This window comes from Cynoglossus semilaevis, unplaced genomic scaffold, assembly GCF_000523025.1.
Source record: "Cynoglossus semilaevis isolate Cse_v1.0 unplaced genomic scaffold, Cse_v1.0 scaffold342, whole genome shotgun sequence".
Classification (NCBI taxonomy): Eukaryota; Metazoa; Chordata; class Actinopteri; order Pleuronectiformes; family Cynoglossidae; genus Cynoglossus; species Cynoglossus semilaevis.
The window spans coordinates 88,922-114,056 of NW_007585117.1; the positions used below are offsets into that span (position 1 = coordinate 88,922).

A 25,135-nucleotide genomic window follows, 5' to 3' on the forward strand; every position below is an offset into this window, starting at 1 on the left:
AAGGCTTTCAACTGTTGAACAGTGAAGTTGACAATATTGCAGAAAAAATCACTCTCAATCAGTCTCATCAATCATCAATATAAATTGTTTTCTAATTTTGATCTCTAGTGTATATGTAGAATGTGACAGCCACAGGAAGTGTGAGGTTTGTGAATTTTGACACGCTGCATTTCTTTTCTCCTCATTTTATAAGCAGATCATGTCAGAAAATGTATTTAGGTAAATTAAATATTTCCTTCAATAACAATTGTTTAAGAGAAACATAATAAAAATAAAAATAAAACAAATAACGTCACTGTTTGATTTAATAATAATAATATAAAAAACCTCAGAATTAACTACCATTATGTTTGGCTTTATAAAATAAAGCCAAACATAATGGTTGAATTTTAAAGAAAACATTGGTTTTCAAAATGCAGTACTGAAAGTACTGGGGGGATGGAAGTATTGAGAAAGTCCTCAGTCAGCTGATCTTGGATGTGCAGTGACACACATCAGCAGAACAACACTCAGCTGTGTACCACATCAACAGCAGTCGGCAGTCTGTCCTCAAGGTATTATTTATTTATATAAATTAAGTATTTAATACTTAACATAAAAATATGCTTTTCATATTCCTGAGCCCTGTAATTTCTTATCTTTATAATTATAAATGTTTATTATACATCTTTATTAATATTATTATATTTTATATTAATATGACTTTAACTTTCAAGATTGGAAATAAATTGTCTTACATTTTTTCAGTCAATGGAGCAAAACATTATAAAAATTATTTTAACTTAAACAAGGGAAATTTTTTTTATCTATTTCAATTCTTGCTTTTTGTACTTTTATGCTTTTGCTTTGTTCAACTTTTTTAATTGCCAATTGTGTACCCTTTTTGCATTACTTTTTTTATATATCTTTTTATCTGATTGTGTTTATTTGTCCTCTTATCAGTTTTTGTTATGTTTCTTTTACTTTTTTATTTTTGTCCTTTTTTGGCTGGTCTGATGCTTTTTCTTTTTTTCCCCACAGATATTTAGAAAACAGATTTACAGTGTGAAGAAAATGGAAAATTTAAATGAATCGTTCTACACTGATGATTACAACTACACATACGACTCAGATGAGGCATCAAAAGAGGAGACCGTTTTTCAGCATAAATCCATGTGCTTTACAGAGGTTCTGTGCGTAGTTCTGCTGGTGATCAGCGTTGTCATTTTTCTGCTGGGCTTCTTTGGAAATGCCTTGGTCATTTGGATTTCTGGCTTCAAGATGAAGAAGACGGTCAATACCACTTGGTACCTAAGTCTCGCCATCTCCGACTTCCTCTTCTGTGCTTTCTACCCATTCAGCATAATAAACATGGTGATGGAACAGTGGATCTTCGGCCGTTTCTTATGCAAGTTCACCTCCTCTGTTATGTTCCTCAACATGTTCAGCAGCATCTTCCTGTTGGTCGTCATCAGCATCGACCGTTGCATCTCTGTCGTGTTTCCAGTTTGGGCCCAGAACCAGCGCACTCTCAGCAAGGCGTCCGTAGTTGTGGTCTTTTGCTGGATCTTCAGCATTGTTCTGAGTGTTCCCTCCCTCATTTTCCGAGACGTTCAGAGCCACCTGGGGAGGAGTATTTGCCATAACAATTATACAGTAAAACACAGCCACACATTTGTGGTAATGAGTCGTTTTGTTGCAGGGTTTGTGGTTCCTTTCATCATCATCATCATATGCTACTCCATCATCATCCTCAGGCTGCGCAACAACAGGATGGCCAAATCCAACAAACCCTTCAAAGTGATGACTGCATTAGTCGCAGCCTTCTTCCTCTGCTGGCTGCCCTACCATACGTTTGTTCTTCTGGAGCTGAACCTCCGAAACATTGACCACAGTGTTTTGACAGCTGGATTGAAAGTAGGCACTTTAATGGCTGCAGCAAACAGCTTCCTCAATCCAGTGTTGTACGTTTTCATGGGCAATGACTTCAAGCGGAAGTTCAAGAGCTCTGTGCTGTCAAAAATGGAAAACGCTTTGGGAGAGGAAGGTCGCACTATCAGCCGTTACTTGTCCAGGTCCAGCTCTATGGACGGCAGAGCATCCACGCACATTTAGACATTAATCAAAACAATGTGTGTAATCATGTATATTATATCTTGAACAGCAAAGTGAACTATGTTTCATTTAGCTGCAGATATTTTAGGGAAATGTTGCTGAAATTGTTCAATGGTAATTAAAAAAAACAGATCAATTTTGATTTTACAAATCTAATCCACATCTTCTCAACACATTAATGTTGTAATAAGGTTGACAGTTGGAATCCATTTCCTTGACATATAAAAGAAAATGTCGTCAGGCCAAATTCAATTTTAAACCTGTTTAAGGCAACTTGCCCAGACTGCTATTTGATTTTTCTGCACATCAAACCCTAAGCTGGTTGTTGTGGTTTGTTCACAGACATGAAAGCAATTTTCTGAAAGTTATTAAATGATAAACAACAAAACATGACAAACAACAAAATGACGATTGTTAATAAATGATTGATGAAAATAAACCTAAAACCCACTGTTACTACATAAATAATGTGGTGCAAAAACCCTGCTTTAATTACCAATACTTGTTTAAAGGTTGTGTTTTGTTTTGTTTTTCAAAAGTGAAATACTGTGAGGTAAATGTGCAATAAAGTTTTACATTCTTTCATATATTATGTTGAGTGTTTCTTCTACATTCTCTTGAACTTAACAAGAAAAAAGCAGTCTTCTAAGAAGTACAAACAATAAAAGTGTGTGCTAACGTCAAGTATACCATTATTATTATCACAATAACACTAGTAATAATAAGAGTACTACCACGATGACTACTTTAATTACTACTACTACTTCTACTACTACTACTAATAATAATAATGATAGTAATAATAATAAGACAAACACTGAAAGAAAAATCAATGTTGAAACAGTGGGACACACATGGCAATAGTGACGTATCAAAGTTTCCTTTGTTACTTCATCTTTGACTAATAATGAGTAATATTACACTCGAAATAATCCTATTCAAGTGTGATCCAGTAACTGTCATTCAGTAACATTATTAAGTCACCACCCTGACAGCTTGGATGTGTTGATTAGTTATGTGAAATATGCTGAATCATCTGCTTTTATCTAGTCCAGAAAAACAGCTCTAAATGGAAAACCTGGCCCAAACATAGCCACCTCAATTTGCCCATGTTTGTACCACAAATTTGACCAAAATGCAGCATGATTGCAAAGGTACGGATATGGTGACATGACAGAAGAGAGATTACACCAGAGCAACAGCCAATAAGGACTGGCCTCATCTGTTGCTCAATCACTGGTTCATTCACAAACATTTCTCACAAAAGAAATGTCATCACAAATTCGTACCAAGGTGGTTCTTCAGGCCTTGAATGAAAGCAACTCAGTGTATGTACATACTCATTTATTAGGGTTGATCAACTTACATTCATTCCATAGAAAATACATTCAAGTGTGACACCTATGCTCAGAAAGTGCCCTTCTGTCAATGAAAGTGAGAGCCAATAAGGTTTAAAGCGTGTGTTAAAAATAGGGTAACCTCCCGATTTATTTGTCGCCATACAAATATTTGTAATGTGTCAGCAAACATTATAAAAATAGATTTATTTCAATTTTCATTATTTTCATTATTGAAAATGAAAGTCATTTGATAATGTCTCCATTTCTCTCACTCACCAGCGCTTTGTTTATACAGCGTTTCCTTCAGGTACACATTTATGAGGTTCTGCCCATATGGTATAGAGCACACTCTGTACCTCCAAACGACAAGCTTGGCTCTGGAAAGGGAACACAATCCTTCACGTTAGTTATCAACCAGCATTATTTGTCTCGTAGCTCCTCTCATTACAAAGCAATAAAACAGCTTTTCACATTCGGGATGATTAACTGAAACTACAGTGCATGTGTAATGGAGTCTAAGGCTGAAGACAGCCTTGAGTCCGTGATTATAATCTCTAAATCCTCCGTGATCTTTGGGCCAAGTGTTGCACAGTAGCGTGTGCTTTTTGGATTTGTGTCAAGTCCAGTGTCAGGAAAAACAAAGTCAAAGCGAGTGCTGCACAGCAGAGATAAGTGAATGCTGCAGAGATCAGAGATTCTCCTCTCTCTCACTCAGTGAGTGCCTGCAAGAGGGATTATTCATCTTTATTTGAGTTTATTGACCTCCTTATCAGTAGAATATTCTCTATGTGTAACATATAGTCAGCTGAATAATTTAACACACACTCACATCATCAGGTAAAGCTGGATTATTGCATTTTACCTCCAGGCCAGCATTTCCATGTGGAACCCCTTTAGGTGCAGAGCAGACTGGAACACGGGACTCCTTTCAAACAGGTGTTTATCTGGCAGCTATAGGTTAGAAGGACTTATACAGTGTTACCCAAAGGTTTCATTTTGAGTCTATTAGAGCTGCAAAAGATGAAATATATTGTAAAATGAATTTCACCTAAGATGCCGAATTTGTAATAATTCAAACGACATCCTCAAGTAAACCGTATCTACATTTGGGAATGCTAACACAAAAATAAATAAAACAAATAGCATCACTGGATAGTAAACACTACAACAATTATCCTCCTTGGTTAATATGCGATTTTTCCTAGTTAGCTTGTATCCAGGTTTGAACGAATTTCCTATAAATCAGTATGTGTGTTCACCTCTAGCCATGCTGCTGTGACTGGGACATTTCTGAATGGAAAGTGTAACCAGTTGAACCAGTAGGTGGCATCCTTGCAACTCAAAGTCTGATAGTTGCTGGCAAAAAGGAAGAAATAAAGAAATGTTGAGAGGAGGGGCAGGATCAGCCCAAAGGCAGAAACAAGGGTGGGATACAGGCTGTCAATGGGTGGGGCGTGGCACAGTACCCTGGACAGTTGGCCGTTAAAACCCTACTGTGGATGCTTTGTCACAGTAAGTGAAAGTAAGGAAAAACCCACATACACACTGGGAGAAAATCCTCTCAGAAATATCGACCGGGAGTCAAACCAGTGAACCAGTCTTCCTGCTGTAAAAGCAAGTGTTCAGTGTTGCATGGTGTTTATTTAAACTGAGATTATGAAGTGTGACAAATGTATCTACATTTCAGTCTGATGTTTTAGACTGGTCTGTAATTTTTTTAAATGTCTAATTCCTGTTATTGCATGAATGAATCTCAGATTTTGACATTAATTTAAATAGAAAATGTCCTAATAATAATAATAAAACAACTGCTATGTACAACACACCCAAGTGTGGTATATACTGCAGCTATTAACCACAGCTGGATAACACACATTGTACTATTCCACTCGAGGACGTCTTTTCACTAACTAACTGTTAACCTATTATTAACTCACCCATGGGCCCACATGGACATGCTGACTGGGTATAAAAGTTTTGGGTCATGTAATTCCTATAAGTGGCATCAAGCAACAACATCCAGCAGTCACTTCTGCCTCCTTCATGTTAAGGCGTGTGCACATGCATAGAGCAGGATAAAAAGTGCTTCTGTTCTTTTATACATAGAAAAGATAAACAAACAAAAACAAACTTATTTTTTTCCTCATGATAAATAAAGATGCTGCCAAAACCACAAAAAAGGAGGGATAAAAAAATGACAGTAGGAGAGTACAGACACTTTAACTTCAACTACAATGACCTTAGAGGGAACTACTTAAAACAACCACTGAAATCATGTGAGTCTACAAAACAATGAGTAAATGAGGGAATCACAGATATCATCTCGGCATGTAGTCCTCAGGAACTCCAGACATGTTTCTCTTCTTCAAGACAGCGTCTACTGTTCTGATCAGTTCATTGATGTCTGCTCTCATTTCGCTCGTGTAGGGGGGTCATACTCGAGTTTCCTCAGCCCTGATCTTTTAAAGTTTCCATCTTTCTGGCCCTCCACACAGAGCAGACGTTCCTCTGATACCTTCAGACCCAGAACTTGGATCATGCCCTTCAGCTGGGAGAACAGGTCTCTCTTTAGGTTCTCAAAGTGGACCACGTGGACACTCTTCCCATAGTTCAACCAGTCCAGTGTGTGGGAGGCCCACCATGGGGCGTAGTTCTTCACAAACTCAGGCCATTCTGCCGGACAGAGCAAAGATACAATAAGATATAACCAAACAAATGACCAATCATCAATTTCTTCCTACAATATATACTGTACATATATATATTTATCTAGCTTGTGTGCTTTTATTCAGCTATTTTTTTTACTTTAATCTCATCCAATATTCTAGTTTTATTAGAATATTGGATTATAGATTTGTTTGTAATGGTTAATATCAGCTCACTATCAATACTCAATACAATATAGAAAGCAAATCTGTAATTCTTAACCTAAAAAAACTAAATATTGATAGTGATCATCAATTAGTCCCTCTATAGATAAATTACAAAAATAATTAAATTTATTTTTTAGCATTTTTGGTTTTATATGAAAACCATTTGTTTATACTCACTAATAAAACACCACAGCAGATGTGGCAGTAGCTGTGCTGCAGAGTGCACATCTTTACTGTTGTGAGAGGCTGCGGTTACATTTTAAAAAGTCTGCTGAGTTTGCAGTGCTGTCCCAGAAATCACAGACTGAGGACATTTCAGCACCAGAGTCTGCCAAATATTATATTCTGCAACTAAAAAGCATAGGTAGCAACATTCTGACGTCTGACCACGGCTCTGGCCAGTCAGTCAGGATTTGTTGAAGATCTATAAACTTTGTGTCAGTCTGTCAGACACACAAGAGGCTAGAGTTCGATTCCCCAGTTTGTCTATAAGTTTATTTCCCCACTTTTACTTAAATAACTTTGCCCATGGTTTGGTCAATATATGATTATTTTTAAGTAATGCTATATATTTTATGAGGTAAAATAATATCTTTTATCAGTGATGTCCCCCTGTAGGCGAAGACTGTGGAAGAGCATCAACACTGACGGACTGCTGTTATTGAAGTGAAAAAACAAATCCGAGTGCTGCTTCAAATAAAGGAGAATTGATATCTAGTATTTATTCTTTACGGATTTATACAGCAACCGGCTGTGTGCTGTGCATTCCGTATCAAGTGCATTAATTTACATTCAGAGGAGTGTTTCATCAGAAAAGACTTAGAAAACAATTTTTTTCCACTACAGTAAATCAGTGTAGAAAAACTGCTTTTATGACTTTGAGCGAGGAAGAAAGTCATTATAATATGAAAAACAATGTTTGTTAAAATGATCCTCCTCAGATTAAAAAGACACCATTAATCTAAAAGCTAATTTGAGTTTGGTGTGATGGACAGGACCAAGAATGAGGTCATTAGAGGGACAACACAGACAGGAAGGTTTGGAGAAAAAGCTAGAGAAGCCAGATTGAGATGGTTTGGACATGTGCAGAGGAGGGACAGTGGATACATTGGTAGAAGAATGTTAGAGATGGAGCTACCAGGTAGGAGACAAAGAGGAAGACCAAAGAGGAGATATATGGATGCAGTGAGGGAGGACATGCAGATAGTTGGAGTCAGAGTGGAAGATGCAGAGAACAGGGCAATATGGAAATCAATGATTTGCTGTGGCAACCCCTGAAAAAGGGACAAAGCCGAAAGAAAAAGAAGAAGAGTATTGTTATTGTGTGTGAACTCAGCTGTCCAGCTGCTCAATTCTTTCATTTCTTGTTTTTTTGGAACCGAAACTTTGATTCTTGCTTGGAACATGGAAATGGATTTGACATGCCTTCAAACTGGAAACTGCTTGTCCAGTCTTATTGGCTCAACCAGTCAAAACCAAAACATTTGTCCTCAAGCTGACGTGAGTTCAGTTTTTCACCTAATTAATTGCACTTATAGAACAATGGTGTTTCTGTTCTTCACCATAGTGTTGGTTCATTGTGTTGGTTCTTTGTGGATAGGTCTCCATTATTGGGGGGAGTTAAAAACAACATTTCTTAGTCCATTTGTCCTCACTTTAGACTGAACAATAAAATTAACATGAGTGAATATACATATTTAATCAGAGTTGTGGATTAATCACGATAAATCCAGATCTAATTCAACATCACTGAATATGACAAAAGCTTAAATGTTTTCAGTATATGACTGGAACAGAAAGACAAATAACCGTAGGTAGATGTTTGTGTTTCATATCTGGTTTTCATTAGTGACTGATTGAAACGATGTTATTAATACTGTAAAATGTCAAAAAAAGAATTTACTCAAAAGCCAGACTTAAACTTTAAATTTCCACAAACACAAGCTTGTTGAAAGTTTACTCATGTCATAATCAGCTTTGATTAGAGTAAGGATAAGTGTAGAGTTTGTATATTGGATCTACAGTATGTGTCATTCTGTGCATGTGTATATGGTAAGTTAACGTCAAGATCCCCATTGATATACATATTAACATGTTTTTTGTAGTTACCTTTTCCTTTCCAGTGAGCCTGCGAGGCAAACCCAATGTGACCTCCATATTTTCTGTTAAACTCTGCCATCAGGGCTTTGTAGGGGTTCCGGATCATGAGGATACTAGAGTCGAAGGATTCGATCTCCTTCCTGCCGCTCTCATGTGTCTTGATGCAGATGGTCCTCCCACTCCTCCAGTGATCACGCTCCCCTTTAAATCCTGAGAACCCACAGGTGGAGCACTGTCAATATTGTTATCCCAAAGGAATCACTACACAGTGTAATGATTAACTCAGTGAAAATAGGTCCTGGTACTACAAATTCCTAGTACTGTGATGATGATAAATCTCAGATTAGGAAGCTGTTCTTGTAAATACAAGACCTAACTCAACTTTGAATTTTTCTCAATATATTTTACACACCCCGAATGAATGTGCATGTGATTCCAGTAAAAAGGCAAAGCATGGTCCCAGTATAGGTAAGATATATAAAGTAGTACAAAAAATATAAAAATATAATAAACATATGGTCATAAAATGTGACTATGTACGTCTATATAGAAAAATATAAAGTGATGGAGATGCATTTGAAATGTCCAGAGGTTCACAGTGAGGTTCACCTTTATTGTAAAGATAGCCATCAAAGTAATAGCTGCCGGTGTAGAAGCCGGTGGCGAGCTCAATGAGATGGCGAGCCCAGGTGTTACCAGCTCCTGGGAAACTGGCGAGAGCCACCAGCTGCTTAGCACGATTCTGGAGGAAGTGGCGGTCCATGCAGCGGTTATCTAAAAGAGGAAGAAGACAAAACAAGAAAAAAGAATAGAAACAGAAGAAGAAAAAGAAGAAGACCAATGAACACTTATATTAAAATATTTCTAGGGCTAAAGGCCAAGATGCTGCCAAATATAAGTTATAATAGCATATGAGCATTATAGCATTATAAAAGCATTTAAAACCTGGAAATGAGCAAAAAGGCATTTAACACGAAAAAGAAAAGGTCAAATACTGAAATAGAGTGCTTGTTTTGTATTGCATCGTGTGTGTGTGTGTGTGTGTGTATGTGTGTGTTTGTGTTTGCCTGCCTCACTTCTGTGTATATAAAGCCAGTGTGTCGGTGTCAGTGAGTTATTTGTATTTGTTTTGTGCAGACTTCCACACATATTCATTTCTCTTACTGCAGCATGTTTTAGGTTATATAGTTTGTGTGTGTATGTGTGTGTGTCGGTGTTTTCTATTGACTTCTGTCTGTGGTTTTGCCATTCTGTGTCACAATTGTCTTTTCGATAAACAACAAAAACAGCTAATAACGGTGTAGCTACCGATCATGACATAAGAACAGTGATATAACAACAACAACGATAATTGAATCAATCACGATTTATGATTGTACGATTTAACAAAGAACCATATGCAATAATGGTATATAATAATACTAATAATTATAGCTCATTTTAGATTTCATAATATCCACTAAAATATTTATAATAATTAACTAAAAGAAAAACATAATGATAGTGTAAAAAATAATGTGTGTATTGGATATGTGGGCTGTAATCTATTAAGTTATGTATTTAATTTACTTAGTTGGAGGATTGCACTAGAAAGAAGAGAAATGAAGGTCAGTCGCAGCAAGACAGAGTACATGTGTGTAAACCAAAAGCAGAACAGTGAAATAGTGAGGCTACAAGGAGCAGAGGTGGTGAAGGTGCAGGAGTTTAGGTACTTAGGATCAACTGTTCAGAGCAGCGGAGACTGTGGAAGAGAGGTGAAGAATAGAGTACAGGCAGGATGGAACAGCTGGAGAAAAGTGTCAGGAGTGATCTGTGACAGAAGAGTGTCAGCTAAGGTGAAGGGAAAGGTTTACAGGACAGTGGTGAGACCAGCCATGATGTATGGTTTAGAGACAGTAGCAATAGGCAGAAGACAGGAGGAGGAGCTGGAGGTGGCAGAGTTAAAGATGCTAAGATTCTCTTTAGGAGTGACAAGAATGGACAGGGTCAGGAATGAGGTCATTAGAGGGACAACACAGACAGGAAGGTTTGGAGAAAAAGCTAGAGAAGCCAGATTGAGATGGTTTGGACATGTGCAGAGGAGGGACAGTGGATACATTGGTAGAAGAATGTTAGAGATGGAGCTACCAGGTAGGAGAAAGAGAGGAAGGCCAAAGAGGAGATATATGGATGCAGTGAGGGAGGACATGGAGATAGTTGGAGTCAGACTAGAAGATGCAGAAAACATGGAGAGATGGAAATCAATGATTCACTGTGGCAACCACTGAAAAAAAGGGACAAAGCCGAAATAAAAAGAAGTTTTTGCTGCTATGAGCATTTATCTTTAGTAATAATCCAAACCACAGATTTAATCTAATTAAATCCTCAGATACGAAAAGTTAAAGAATTAGAAGTCAGGATTATTTGAGTCTTATCAATCAATAATAACCATAGGCCTCAATTCAAGCAGACAGTGAATCTAAGCCGAGTGTGTCAAAGATTAAAGACCGCCTCAGGTCGTCTGTTGTGTCTGTCTATGATGAGTGAGTCTGTCTGAGCTCATCTGTGGAGAGAGGCTCACGGCAGAGAGTAACGATCAATCATTGTTTTAATAACCTGTGGATGGAACACCAAAAATCAATTACTGTGATTTTTATACGGCCTACCGTAGTGTTAATAAAAAGTATAATAATAAGTATTGATCATTAATCAGCTATGTCAAAATAAACATGTCAATTGCAATAATTAAATTCTTAAAATGGATCCCATAACATTTTGAATGCATTTTAATGCAGAGTGGCGGACATTTTCACAAGCACACTGTGGGAAAAAGATTCACAGAAACAATTGGTTTTAAAATACCCATGGTTGTGGAGGCCTTCACTTCAGATCAGTAAATAACCCTATGGCTGACAAGCTAACTGACACAATGGACAAATAGATGGCAGCTAAATTTAGTTACAAATAAAAACAAGTGTAAAACACCTAATTTACGTGCTGTTATTTGTCTTTCTGTCATGTTTAGAAAATTTTGCTTGATTACTCACTTAATTAATTTAATCATTAAGCAACAGCTACCCTATAAGTAATCAGATTAAAATTGTTGATCATATGAGACTAATAAGTATAAGACATTGACTATGTTCCAGGGCTCAAATTGGAATACTAACTCACTACATAGAAGACTCTTGTTCTGGGTTGGCTGTTAACTTCCCTATGAGGTGACTGTGGTCAGTAGGAAATAGAAGCCATCTTTTAACTAGAGGTTTACACCTCCTAGGCCTACATGCCAATTTGGCAAGACATGTAACCTCAAGCTGCTGGTGTTGGCTGTGTGGCAGCGTGTGAAAGTGTGGCTCAACGTGAAACTGTGGAGTAAAAGCTTTTGACCAAGAACAGCAAAGTCATGGACTAAGAGTCGAGAAAAGAAAAAAAACAATACCTTGGACTTGTGTCTGATAGACTACAAAGTACTCATCGTTACCACAGCTCTCAAACTCCTCCCCCTGACAGCGGTGCAGACACATGTCCTCGTCCTCCAACTCATGGAGGGAGAAGAAAGGTGTGGGAAAACCGCAGTGACACCAATCTCCAGCCAGAACAGCCAGCGATTTCTCCTGAAATATGACTGCTGTTCAATAAACTGCAGACACACCGACAGGAACATTGACTCCCACTAAACCAAAAAGGGAGGGGGGTGGGGGGTCTCACCCTCTCTGTGCATATGTCCACGCACTTGTCCACAGACATGTTCAGGATGACTGCGCTGAAGGGGAGTGCCAGTGTGACATTGTCCGGACGATGAAAACAACCCTTGAAAATTGCACTGCCGTCTGAAAGAGATGAAACAAAATGTTATTCATGACCAGGAAGGAAGAAGAAAATGACTGGGTGCATACAGAGTGACAACTGACCACAGTTTCCATCAGCTTGTCCTCTGACCACTGACCCCTGATGCAGAGTTCCCACTGGTGTTCCAGTCTACTGAGTCTCTCGCTGAGCCAACAGTGATGATAACCTTTAACCTAAGGTCTCCTTTTTGCTTTAAGAGTCGGGCCATAAATCACCTCAGCAGAAAGAGCTGCTCACTAGGAGCTGGCTTTTTTAACCACTTTTAATATGCTCTCACTCAGGTGTGCTTACATAATTACACATCTAGTGGGCAATAATTTAATTTTAGCCACTAGGTCGCATCAGAAAAATGAATCTGTCAGGAAAATGTATGCCTTCGTACATACTCTAATATCTCCTTGGAGATTATCAGGCTTAACCAAGCATTTGGAGCATTTTGAACTCAGTAAGTATCAAGTATTTTTTTACAGTTAGGAGGTGCCACCCTGTCCCAGCGTCGAGATGAAATAAATCTTCAGTCTCCACATATCCTAGCATGACACTGACGTGGCATGTTATCTCCTTTTTTTCCTTCGTGGTACTGTATGAACATAATTGTTGTTATTTGGCTGCATAATCCGTCCTGAGTCTGTCTGAGCTTAAACTGCACCAGAAATTTTCTCTGTATACTGATGGACAAAGTGATACATTCACAAAGCCAAGTAGGAACAAGTGAGGCCCAAAGAATCTGCACTTACTCATCTGCCTTTGATAAAAAAAGAATACTTTATAAGGTATTACTGCAGAGATCTGCGACGGGGACAAAATAAACTGGATGGGGAACAGTTTTTCTGATATCAATACAGAGGAGAATCCTGGTGCAGCTAACCAACAACCTTCAGGTTCTGCAGCAAAGCTTTAGATATACTGTATACTGTACTATAAGCTAACAACCTGTGGTCTACATTAGCATAAGTTATATTTCAACAATTGGCATCTCCCAAGGTCCTTTTTGATGCTTGAAAAATGTTAGCTGGTAAAATAAAAAGGATGATGCAGTAGATTAAACGATCTAAACCCAGAGGCAAAATCGAAAAGTTCCCTCCCAAATCTTGTGAGTCTAAAGATAAATTCAATTGTGGATGTTGAAAATCTTCTTGAACCCTCTCCTGTTTTTGAAGTAGAAATTAAAGAAAATGTGTGTGCTCAAAGGCTATGGATATAAAGAAATGCGATGGGTCGACCCTTTCTGGAAATAAATCATAATGAGCCAGACAGCTCTTTCCAGAGGCCAAGGTGAGCTACTAACAGTTCTCTCCATTGATGTTAATTATCCTGCGAACACAATGTGCCGCAATCAACTATGAAAGAGAATTGCTGCAGGCTTCACATGTTGAAGGTTGTTAACTTCCATTCTGAATGGATGCTGGAGAAAATCTCCACATCTCTTCCATGGTTCCATCAGTCTGTCACTGTCAGCAACGCTGCATTAGAGGCTGTCTCACTGTCAAATGACTGTTATTAATAAAGTCGGGAAGAAAGCAGACACTTTGGGCATTTCACTGTGACGGCTGAGTGTTGACTGAAAGGATTCATCCAGGGCTGCGCTCCTCCTGGGGTGTGTTTTCCTGTTTAAGTTCATACTGATCATTTCAGCAACACTGAACCCTAACAGGATCTGATCGTCCCACTGTCATCACTGCATCACTGGAATCAGTCAAAATTTCTTTTTCTAATAAATCCATGTCCTTGCATGTTTACTCCAAGCTTATTTAACGCATAGAAAAAATAAATTGCTAGAACTGAGTCAGAAGGTTAATGTTCTGGATGAACTATTAACTATGCTCTCCATTTAGATTTGATTATGCTGTGTCACAATCAACTGAGCTTTTTTAACCTCAGTCTAGTTTTTTTTGTTTTTGTTCTGTTGGCATAGTTTTACACCCAGACAGCTCTGCTGCATGCATGCAGGCCTCTGACCAGACACAGAGTTGTCCCCAACTTTGGATTAGTGGCCATGTGGGACTAAACACAGAGCTGTTAGAGCATGTAAAGGACTAGCAGCATTAAAACTAAGCTAACATTACAGTAGGGACCCAGTCACAAGTGATTCTTCCCCAGCAGTCTTCTTTCATTACAGTTATTTACACATTTAAACAGGTTACTTGTACGTCTCTAGAAATAAATAATCTAAATAGTGCTCAGAATCTACAAAAAAAAAAAAATCATTCAAAAAAAATTCAAAAAGTTTTGCTGAAACATGCACATTTGACTTTTTTGGATCTCAGCAGGAGGGTGATATCTAAAATCCTATTTGAAACAATATTTATAATGACGATGACGTGTCGGGGGGAAAGAAAATATTAAAAGGCTACGCCAACACACAGGCTGCATTTCCTCTTTGTTTTTCTGACATATGGCAGAGATGAGGATCAGAGGTGAAGACTCCAACACGGAGGAGCTGAGTCAGCAGCCTCAGTGAAAAGCACACGAGACGAAAAAAAAGCAGAAATGGAAATAACAACAAACAAAGTGCATTGAACTGTGAGAGTAAGACAATTATGCTAACAGCCCCTCCCAACTGATTACTTTTAGAAACTTTAAGGCAAATGAGAAAGGTAAATTTGTTAAAGGGATTTCCCTTTTCCACCTGAGAACAAAAAAAAACAAAAAAACAACAAAATTAACAAACTTTAACGTCACCTATTTGGGTATAGTCAACAGGCCTGGTAACTAACTTTTCTTTTTTCTCGTCCTCCCACTTCCTGCAGGAGGGCTGCGAGTGTGTGAAGTGGCCTGCGTAGGTAGCACAGCTCTCCTGGGACTGATGTAAATACAACAGAGCTGCTTGTTTCCAAATTTGGTGTTCGTCCAAAAATAAGACAACTTAAAAAAAGCTGTTTTATCTTTGCACCAAAGAAGTTCGGGCCTTAGAGAAGAGTGTGTAGAAACTTAGTCTGTGGAAACTTCCTTTATCAGCTGTGCAGATATAAGCTTTTAAAGTGTTACACCTGGCAGGTGAGTAAATATTTCATTTGATTTAATTCCAAAAGGTACAATTATTTTTTAAATAATTAAACATATTAATATAAATATTATTTTTGACATTTTATAAGGGCAGTGGTGGCTTAGTGGTTAAGGAAGCGGACTTGAGTCCAGAAGGGTTCAGGTTCGAAGTTACCACTGTGGTGCTCTGAGCATGGCTCTGTCCCCACACACTGCTTAAAGCTTCCACCACAAGCTTAAAGCTGCCCACTGTTCACTTTGGTGATGAGTTAAAAACAGAGGTCACATTTGGTTGTGTATGCAGTGTCACTATGACAATTAGTTCACTTTCACTTAAATATTATATAAATGTATGTGAAATTCCAAATTCTGACTGACTTTTTAAAGCTTTCATTTAAGAATGCACAGATCCGCATTTTTTCACTTCCGATCCAATTCCGATATTTTGGGTATGGATATCAGCCAATACCAATACTATTCCGATACTATTGCTTTAATATTATTATTATATGCATGTATTTCCCAAAATGCACCTTGAGGTTAGTATAAGGTCAGAAAAGGAAGTCAAAAATACAGGAAACCATGTTAACAGAAAAAATCCCATCCTTAAAACAAATATGTCCCAACTGTATGGATGCAACGTGTGCATCTGCGCGAGTATACACCCTTATTCAATTCATTGCTGGCTACATAGTCAATCAACATGTAGTTCCACAGGATGTGACTTTTTTTAGTTAGAAAACATTAATAATTGGAGCATTAATAAAAAAAGTGTCCTCTCCTGTCCTTGTATCACATGTCCAGGACGAGCGTGTGTTTCATTGTTCATTGTTTCACTGTTTTTATTATAGGCCGCTGAGCTGCGTACGAGTACGTACTTCATCTTTTGGGAGTTTACCTTGCTTTTGTAACGACTCCAGAAGTGACTTCCGGTGGCGGTTACGTCTTTCTGTCCCATGGTGCATTCACGTCCTCTTTGTTGAGGTGCTTTTTATGTTTAATGTAGTGGTATTGTATGAAGAGACGATTACACCTCTCCGAATTTCAGCTTTGCAAATATCACATGTTGCTGTGTGGTTTTCGGTCCTTTCTAATATTTCAACACAGCGGACATATTTCTTTGCAGCCTGCTATCTGGCTGCAAAATGTGGAGTGGATTCCCTGTACTGCGGTGGCAGTATGGAATCACAGGAAAGTGATTCCACAGTTTACAGTCATCCAACTGTCTGATACCTGCCGGTGGGTCTGTTATTCTAAGGAGGGATCAGATGGGCCCCATTGTAAAAAAAAAAGATTTTTTTTTTTTGTAAATTCTCATCTAGTTTTCATTAATTAAAAATAAATTAAAAAATCCAACTTTTTTTCATTTTAATCATGAAATACTGTTTTAACTCTGAATAAAAAACAAAATCCATATGGCCCTCATCCTATTTCGCCCAGTTATCACTCCTGAATTCCAGTGTAAAACCTGAGGGGATTTAATTTTTAAATGAGAGTCAGACTCACAGCGTCGTGCCGACTCCTGGCTCAGCTCCAGTCTGTAGATAGACAGTCTGTTGGCTCCTCCACATATGTTGCTCTTCTCTCCTTTACACTCCATGTTGCATTCACTTTCTGACGCGTTAGGTGCCTGGATCTTGTGGCTGCAGTAGCACTCGGCTCCAAACTCCAGGCCAGCGAACATGTAACCTCTGGTTAAAGACAACGAGACGAAATAATCCATCATCGTTGACATGGACAGAAAGGAAGAGTCGCCTTCATTTAGGGCAAATATTCAAGTAGGTTATGTGACAAAATATTTCCATCAGGACAGACCTTATTTCCGGCAAAGGGTTTGAAACCCAGGACACCTTGTGGATATAATTACACCCGCAGCAGTGACCTCACATACTACAAATTCTGCAGAGTGTCAATCAGAGGCAGACATCTGTGGGCTGCTGCCCTTCATTTCTGCATGCAGGTTTTCATTAAGCTGCTGCTGCTCTGGCAGAGGAGGCAGGAGGCACAAGAAGGAGGAGAAATAGGTGAAAAGGGGCATTGCTCTCCCACTCTCTGCTCCCATATTCCCCTCACTCTCTGTGAATAAGCGATGTGTGTAATTTGATGCATTTGATAGAGCCGCCCCTGAAATTCCTCAGGGATGAAAATGAGGTGAGAGGAAAGATGGCGAGGTTTTCAGAGAGGAGTAGACAGGATGGGAGGAAACAGGAGGGCAGTGGAGAATTGGATTTGTTTTACTTTCCCCAAGGAGGTCATTTATATCAATCTTAATCAGTCTCTCTCCCATTTCATTTTCGCTCTTTTTCTATTAAGGACAGAGTGGTAAACTGATACGATACGACGAGTTAAAGATATGAACACATCAATACACCGACTGCTCTATTGATTTAAATGCACATTGAATCGTGGGACAGTGTGATTATGAAGCCGTGAATCAGTTTAATGAAGTCCCTGCCTCGTTTTTTCACTTCCTCATTGTCAAAGTCTGCAAGAGTTACTCACAAGCAACTTTTTTTTAGCACCGCTGGGTCTCCCTATTTTTGGCAGCTACAACATAGAGATTAAAAGTGAGCTCAGGGAAGCATTGGTGTTTGACATCACCGATGCAACTAGACCTACGGCAATAACAGAGACATAAAACCTAATGTCTGGGATCAGACAGGGACCTATAAGTAAAAGACTTATGTAAACTGTTCTTGCTGGGTTTTTTTAATGTATGTGTACTTTGTGTGTAGAAATTACCAAAGTAAAAAACCAAAATTCATGCATAGTCATTTGAAACCTGTATAATAGTGCAGTAATCTGCTGAGAGGCTCCCCCTATTTTGTATTTACTGTTTTTCCATCTATCTCTATTATAAGTGGTGACAGATGATCTGTCATCAGGTTTATTTTTTTTATATCTAAAGACATAATGTTTAATTGAAATACATCATTAATAGAAAGTTAATTGAAAAATAAAAATGCCATCTGTGAATGAATATGAATGCATATTACATTTGAATCTTCTTTGTTTCATTTTATATAATTGTTTTTTTCTTCTTGTGTCAGATTTTAATCCAGTGGCGCTTTGGCCCAGAGGCAATGTCTCTGTCATTGGTGTGGAACCTCAGGGTTCACCTCCTGGGCAAGATCTGGACTCACCACCTGCAGGAAGGTTCGTATGGTGCAGTGTGATTTGGGTGGCGGTCGTGGAGACTGCTGCCCACGACCGCCCGGTAATGTATAAGTGGATGAAAATGGATGGATGTCCAGATTATGATCCATGGCCAATAAAACCCATCAGTTCCCCAAAAAACATCAAGCTCATCAAAAGAGAGAAATTATAATATTTTCATTGAAAGGGTTCTTTTTGTTGACAAACCAGCAATTTTCTTAATCATTGATTAATGTAATAAATCAGTTTTTTCAAATCACTTGACTCCTGATTGGATTCATAAAACTGTTAAAATGATACGTTTGGGCTGAACCCTATCACATGACACCCAAGTACAGGAGTGCACTGACACTGTGGAGGACTCAGAGACCGTCAGTAAAGATTTGCAACAGTCTAGACTCTCTACTTGACCCACTTGAACCTTTTTATTCTAATATCATTCATTTTATTAGTAGATTGAAACAAGACTCTTAGCTTCTGTTGGTTTTCTTTATCAGTTGTTTCCCAGACCTGTGTTCAGCCTCACCACCGTGAAAACAGAGGGATATCTAATAAAAAAAAGTGTTTTTCCTTCTTTTTTTGCTGCTGTCATACCTTTCTGCACAGTTGTCCTGGCAACGGAATACCGTCATTTTTTTGTAGTCAAAAAAGGAAACGCCTCTGAGTGCTCTTTTCAGTGTGTCGTCGACATAGCAGCCGAAGTACTTTGCTGAAAGAGAGACAAAGACAAAAAAAAACAAAAGTTAATTAGATTACTAAACACATTAAATGTGGGTTTTTTTCAAATTACGTTTTAAGAATTAAGAGAGTTGGGAAGGTGAATACTATCAGTGAGTGGTGCTTTATCCTCAGTGCAGAAGCTTGCAGTCCACCAGGAATCCAAACTGGGGCAGAATCTTCACTTATTTATAAAGACACACATCCCCTTCTAGTGGCCTGTGAGTTGTTAGCAGTCATTTCTGCATTTATTTCAGAAGAGTGTGTGGGGGCTGGGCTTCAGTGAACCTCTGCAAAGTCTTCAGCACTTCATCGACTTTAATCAAAAGCACTGCTCCCCCGTTGGAACCCAGATGATTTGGCGTTTGCCGTACCTTGAACAAACAAACCTCTGGCCATCTGTGCTGTGCCATTACCACTGTGAGCGGGCGTTCATCTCTAAACGAGGCCTAGTTCACTCCATTACTTTAATTGTTGTGATGCACTAAAAGCCTGCATTTGAGCAGCATGTGCATGTGCACCAAGGGACTGTGTGCTATAATCAACCTCCAAACTATTGTTGAGATTTAAAATAATCTGCTTTGTGGTTAGAGGGAAATGCTGATTTAATGCAAAAGCCATATTTGTGCCTGTCTTGATACGAGGGTAAATGAGAGGCGATGACTGTTTTCCACAGTGGGCTCCATGATTCGTTGTCTTTTAAAGCAGTTTTCCAGGTGTTTTTTTTTACTCCTTCTGACTATATTTGTATGTTTGTGTTTAACAAACAATGTGTTTAAAAGGAAATTGTTGTGTCGGAGAGAAATATTTATAAAGATCATCAAACATTTACAATTCTATTCAGTAATTATTATTATTATTATGATTCATTCATATATATATATAGTTTTATTCATGTTTATAAATATAAATCTATTTATTCAAATTTATAGTCACATTCTGGTTAGTAAATGTGTGTAAAATTACTTTCTAACCCAGTTAATGTAATGTATAGGCTGAATATGTGATGAATTGATTTTGTAACAACAAAGTGGTTATTTTGGATCATTTTAATGAAACAAATACTAATTCACACACTAGAACATTTGAGGGTTTTCTTTTATTAATTTTCTGGACTGTATTGTTCCTCTATATTATGACACTATTAGTTTTTTTTCAGTTCATAGTTGAGGTCAGTTCAGTTCTACCATCAGTCTCTGAAACTCTTTTTTCTTTTTTCTGTGTGTACTTACACTACAGCCATCAACAGGGATTTTTGAGAGTTAAACCACAGTCACATCTCTTCGTCTGATCCTTCAGTTAGAAAAACTTGCATGTTTTCCTGTCCCTTTTTCCTTCACCATCGCTTGCTTCCGTTTGCACAACATGGCACAAATGTATGTGCAGCTGGCTGTATCTCATTCTAAGCTATTCCCTACAATGACATCCAGAGGCTGACAGAATGAGCACATATGAAGTCCAGGGACTCGGAAAAAAGACTCTTAACTTGCTGAGAGGCCAGTAAAGACGTCAGAGTAATGAGAGGTTACAGATGATGTATAGAAGCAAATTAATGCTTAAGGAAGCAGTGAATTACTTCATCATCACCTTAAGCTGCTGTCCGGTGAGGTGCGATGTTTCAGGGAACGTAAGAGAGGTAGACGACAAGGAGGAAGTGAGTCAGACAGAGGCAGCTTCATTTGATCAGAAACCTAAAGCCCGAAGGTACATTGTAAACATATTTGTTTTCCTGACCTTGGATGGGAGGGAAAAAACCCAACTCAGCAGTGTAGCGGTTAGAAAAACATTGTTGTTCCAGATCTGACACTATAATGGACAGCGGGGCACCACTGTGACTCAGAGGTTTGGTAATAGAATATTTTATATATTTTCTCTGTAGGTTTGATTCTCTCCCAACTGAAAGAGTCTGTTTCATAGTGGACTGAAATAAAATTATAGCACTAACACAGGGTTGAGGGACAGAGAGACTGACAGAGAGACAGAGAGACAGAGAGAGGGTGACACACTCCCTAACATGGCACATTTGATACTTATGTACACTCTCCACCTTCCTTTGCTTCTCTGCGTGGAACCATGTAATCATGTAATCACTGCAGCCTGACGGAGCAAATCACAATTATTCACCACCGCTACATTTGTCAGCTACACGGTCAAGGACAAAATTGCCTGGGATTTAATTGCTACTGTTTTTGCCAAATGCCTTCATTTCACAAAGGGTTGGTTTTACTTAAACATTCCTACTTTTATATTTGAACAATAGAGCATTTTCCATTTATACACAGAATCAGAACTATTTTTCCAACTTAAAAAGGTAATAAAAAGAAAGTCTGTTTATATGGCCCTATGATGGACTGGTGAGCCGTGCAGAGTGTGCCCCACACTCACCCCCTAATGGCTACTGGGATTGGCTCCTTTTTCCCCCTCCCACGACCTCGGGGAATTTCTCAATGTTGACCCACAGAGAAAAACTGCTGGATGTTGTGTGTTGATGCAGTGATGCTGTTTGAATTTGATTCTGAATTGTCTGGTTCTGAAGAGTCAAAACTAAAGCCTGTAGTTCTGAGTTGAAGGGACATATTTAATCCAATCTTAAGTGCACTGATCTACAGCTAAGAAGAGTGGACACCAATAACAAGATCTGAATAGTTGAGACCTGCAAGAAGGAAAGGAAAGACATGGAACCCAAAGAATTCTACTCCAAAATAAAACATGGAAATGGAGTCCAATGTTAACAAGATGTTTCACTAATAGACAGAGAGTCTTTGGAGGGTGGAATGATATAAAAAAAATTAGAAATAATTTATTTTAAAAAAACGTCAAGTATAGAAGCAAAAACCAAATATTGTTTATTAATTTGTCTTTGGGCAAAAGAGCAGCTCTGGAGTCTGGATCAGCTTTAGCTAGTTTTCTTTAAGGGAAGGCAGTATTTTATCTCCCCACCGTTTCTGAAGTACTAGCTCAGTGTGTAATATATATTTTGTTTTTCCAAACATATTTTGCCCTTCTTTTTCTTGTATGGACTATAAATATGTTCTTTACTTTTTTATTTTAGTCCATCAAAGCGAAATATGTTTTGTGAATTTGGGCTTTATTACTAAAACTGACTTGGCTACAAGAACATCAACTCTGGAAGAGCTTTAGAGATTTTCCACAGACCAATGGGCCGGTGTGTCTTAGGAGAATGGTCTGAAACTTGTTTTAAACTACATTCAGCAGGGGTGCTACACAACTCACTGTTAGCATTAGGGATGCTAATCAATTCAATCTTTGATAATTTTATTCAGACCTCCCAGCAGTACATGCAATAAAATCAAATAGAACATCTGTACTAAAGTTTAAATATATAGTCATTATCAATAATCTCATCATGAGATAATTACATCCTCTAACAGTCTGAAAGCAAATTAATAAACAAGATGGATCCTGTGCTATCAACTATAATGTCACCCCCCGTGTGTTTCCACAAGACTGTGTGATAGGATCTAACTAAAGGGCTTTAACGGTATATTATCTTTAAATGACAGCCACAAAAAAAAATAAATAAATAAAAAAATCGTCTTTATCTTTTGAGTGAGACGCGGCACCACAAGGCGAAGCTGCAGCAGAGACATGGAGGGTGATATCTTACACAGACCCAATGTGGAAGAAGTCAAGAAACTAAATCATGATGATCATCTCATGCTATGAGACCATCTGGAGAGCCTTGTTGATTAAAACGATGCAATTAGTAATTAGGAACAGCTTTGGATAACTTCCATGTAATTATTATGGCATATTGGGCAGAGACAGTGCTGGTTTGTTTGTCACAGTATCAGCTTGTGCTGAATTTTATTCCTATTTGCACAGAACCTGAGTTGGTATCATCCTGTAGTAATGGTGTAATAGATATTTATACAGAAACTCCAGGACTTCATTTGCGCAGAGAGTAGTCATAAATGTTGCAACACTGCAATTATTTTTGCAACTCTCGGCACAGCTGTGATTATTCTGCCTCCTTTCTTATGCCTGTTTATTCTTTTTGTACAAATATGTATTTTCGCCAAGTGCTTATGGCTATTTGCACGTTTAATTATAACTATCAGATTTCTTACACAAATGGATTTTTAATGTGGTTAACAAAGCTTGTGGCGTCTGACAAGAATTCGATGCAACCACTGCTGACCGTCAGACACCTACCGACGTCATCCAGAAACACATTTATTTACTTTTTTAGCATGCTAGCATGGTCAACATATGTGTAATATGAATTGGAATAAATAATGATGAGTATAAATAATGTATTATTTCAATGTAATTAATGGCTGAACTTTCCTCGTTATGGGAAGTGAAACGGGAGGCGAGTCTTTACATTAGTAAAGACTCGCTCCAAAGATAAGCCCCAGTCAGTGTGCTCAAATAAGAATAATTAAGAAATATTCAGCTCTGCACTGATTTCCTCACTACTCCATTCAAAATGTTTATCCAACATCTGGAAAATGACCACAGACATATAGACGTTCATAAAACAGCCTAAATCAATAGGGTATCTCACAGTAACAGACCTATTCTGCTCAATGAAAGCAATAGGGTGGAGGCTGCTGGAGACTATAGGTTTCTGCTGCACTTATTCTTAATGTTACCATAAACTCTCCACTATCTCTGACAATCACACACACATGCACACACACACACACACACACACCAGCTGATCATTTTCACAGGCATGTGAGGAGGAAACGTCCATTATTCCATGATATAAAATTAAAGCCTCAGCCAGCGTGAACGATTCAAACAATCCTACATGTAGACACACATACAAACAAAGCAGTGTTAAGAGATTTCATTGACAGGGTCTGACTTTAGGGGTCAGAGGTCAAAGTGATGGATTTGTAAAGCATTTAGTCTTTTATCTAAAGAAAATTCATAAATTAATTTTTTATCATATACAGATCTACAGACCTGTCCTTGTTATGACTCACTTGGGTAATTATTGACACACTGAATACGTTTTTCCCACCTGCTTTGACATTATGAGAATGGGAAAACAGAAGAAAAAACACATGATATCAGCGTAACTCACCTCTTCCATCTTCTGCTTCTTTGGCATTGCGTCCTTTTAGTGCACGGTTCCAGTTGCTGGTGTAGTCTCCTCCTCTGGTCTCCGCCTCCTGACCCTCCTGGCTTTTTCTTTTCATCCAGGGGGGTCCGTACCTGCGTCCAGACCTGTGTGTTTCTTTAAACACTCTGCTCACAATGCCAAGCCCCCGAGCGTGTGACGCCGAGGTCCGACTGTTTCCCTTCTCCGATGCTGCCACAGCTTCCTGGCTCCCTCTGCCTCCGGGGCCGCTGTCATTGATGAACCCAGAGTGCAGGAAGACCAGACTCCCAGCAGTCAGGTAGAGAAGGATGAGGGAAAAAAATCTCACAGGTTTCCTGCGAAAATAGCGCTGTATCTTCAGCAGAGTCTTGGCCATGCTGACTCCAGTCAGAGACGCACTCTGTCCAGAGATGAAAACTCATAAAGTAGAGCAGAGAAATCTACTGCAGCTCTCCCTGCTTTTGCCCAATTGGGCTATAACTAAAATGAAAGGTGTCTTAATCTCTCCGCGAAGGTCATCCAAAGAAAAACATGTCTTTTCTGTCACATGCAACTCTATGGACTCATTAAAGGTGCTTTACAGCAATCCTTGATGTTGGTGTCCACAAAATAGTCCCCCAGCACCCAGCTGATGGTCCGACAGGCTGGACATCTAGCTCCACAGTCTCAGTCTGTGAAGTGTCGGTGACTCAGATTGAAAGGTGATCACTCAACACTGCATTGACTCCAGTTATCATCCCACCAAGACGCCACATCGAACCTTGCTGCAGCACTTTCTCCCACGCTGTGCAGGAGGAAAAGGGTTTTATTTACCAGTGGAGCCGAGATCCTTTCACCTTTGTGTGCTCCACTATTCACCAAGACGTTCTAGGAAAGAGAGGGTACGTCCCACCATCTGGAGTAAAGATACACACAGAAAAAAAGGCAAATACCTGAGTAGGTTTTATCACAAATGGAAAATA

General features: G+C 38.7%; 2 protein-coding genes across 2 annotated transcripts in view; one reads left to right on the top strand and one right to left on the bottom strand.

Moving 5' to 3' along the window:
* The first annotated feature begins 474 nt into the window (after window positions 1-474).
* Window positions 475-2,681, top strand: cmklr1 (chemokine-like receptor 1). The gene is made up of 2 exons (XM_008337268.3): window positions 475-554; window positions 1,021-2,681. The coding sequence occupies exon 2, from the start codon at window positions 1,054-1,056 to the stop codon at window positions 2,092-2,094; it is 1,041 nt and encodes a 346-aa protein (XP_008335490.1). The 5' UTR covers window positions 475-554; window positions 1,021-1,053; the 3' UTR covers window positions 2,095-2,681.
* Window positions 2,682-3,423: 742 nt separating this feature from the next.
* wscd2 (WSC domain containing 2) overlaps window positions 3,424-25,135 on the bottom strand; it is a 49,515-nt gene continuing 27,803 nt past the window's right edge. The window contains 9 exon segments of the mRNA XM_008337269.3: window positions 3,424-5,863; window positions 5,866-6,107; window positions 8,417-8,617; window positions 9,017-9,181; window positions 11,829-12,003; window positions 12,098-12,219; window positions 16,730-16,914; window positions 18,974-19,088; window positions 24,156-25,068. Of these exon segments, the coding sequence (XP_008335491.1) occupies window positions 5,753-5,863; window positions 5,866-6,107; window positions 8,417-8,617; window positions 9,017-9,181; window positions 11,829-12,003; window positions 12,098-12,219; window positions 16,730-16,914; window positions 18,974-19,088; window positions 24,156-24,549 (1,710 nt within the window). The 5' untranslated portion in view covers window positions 24,550-25,068 and the 3' untranslated portion in view covers window positions 3,424-5,752.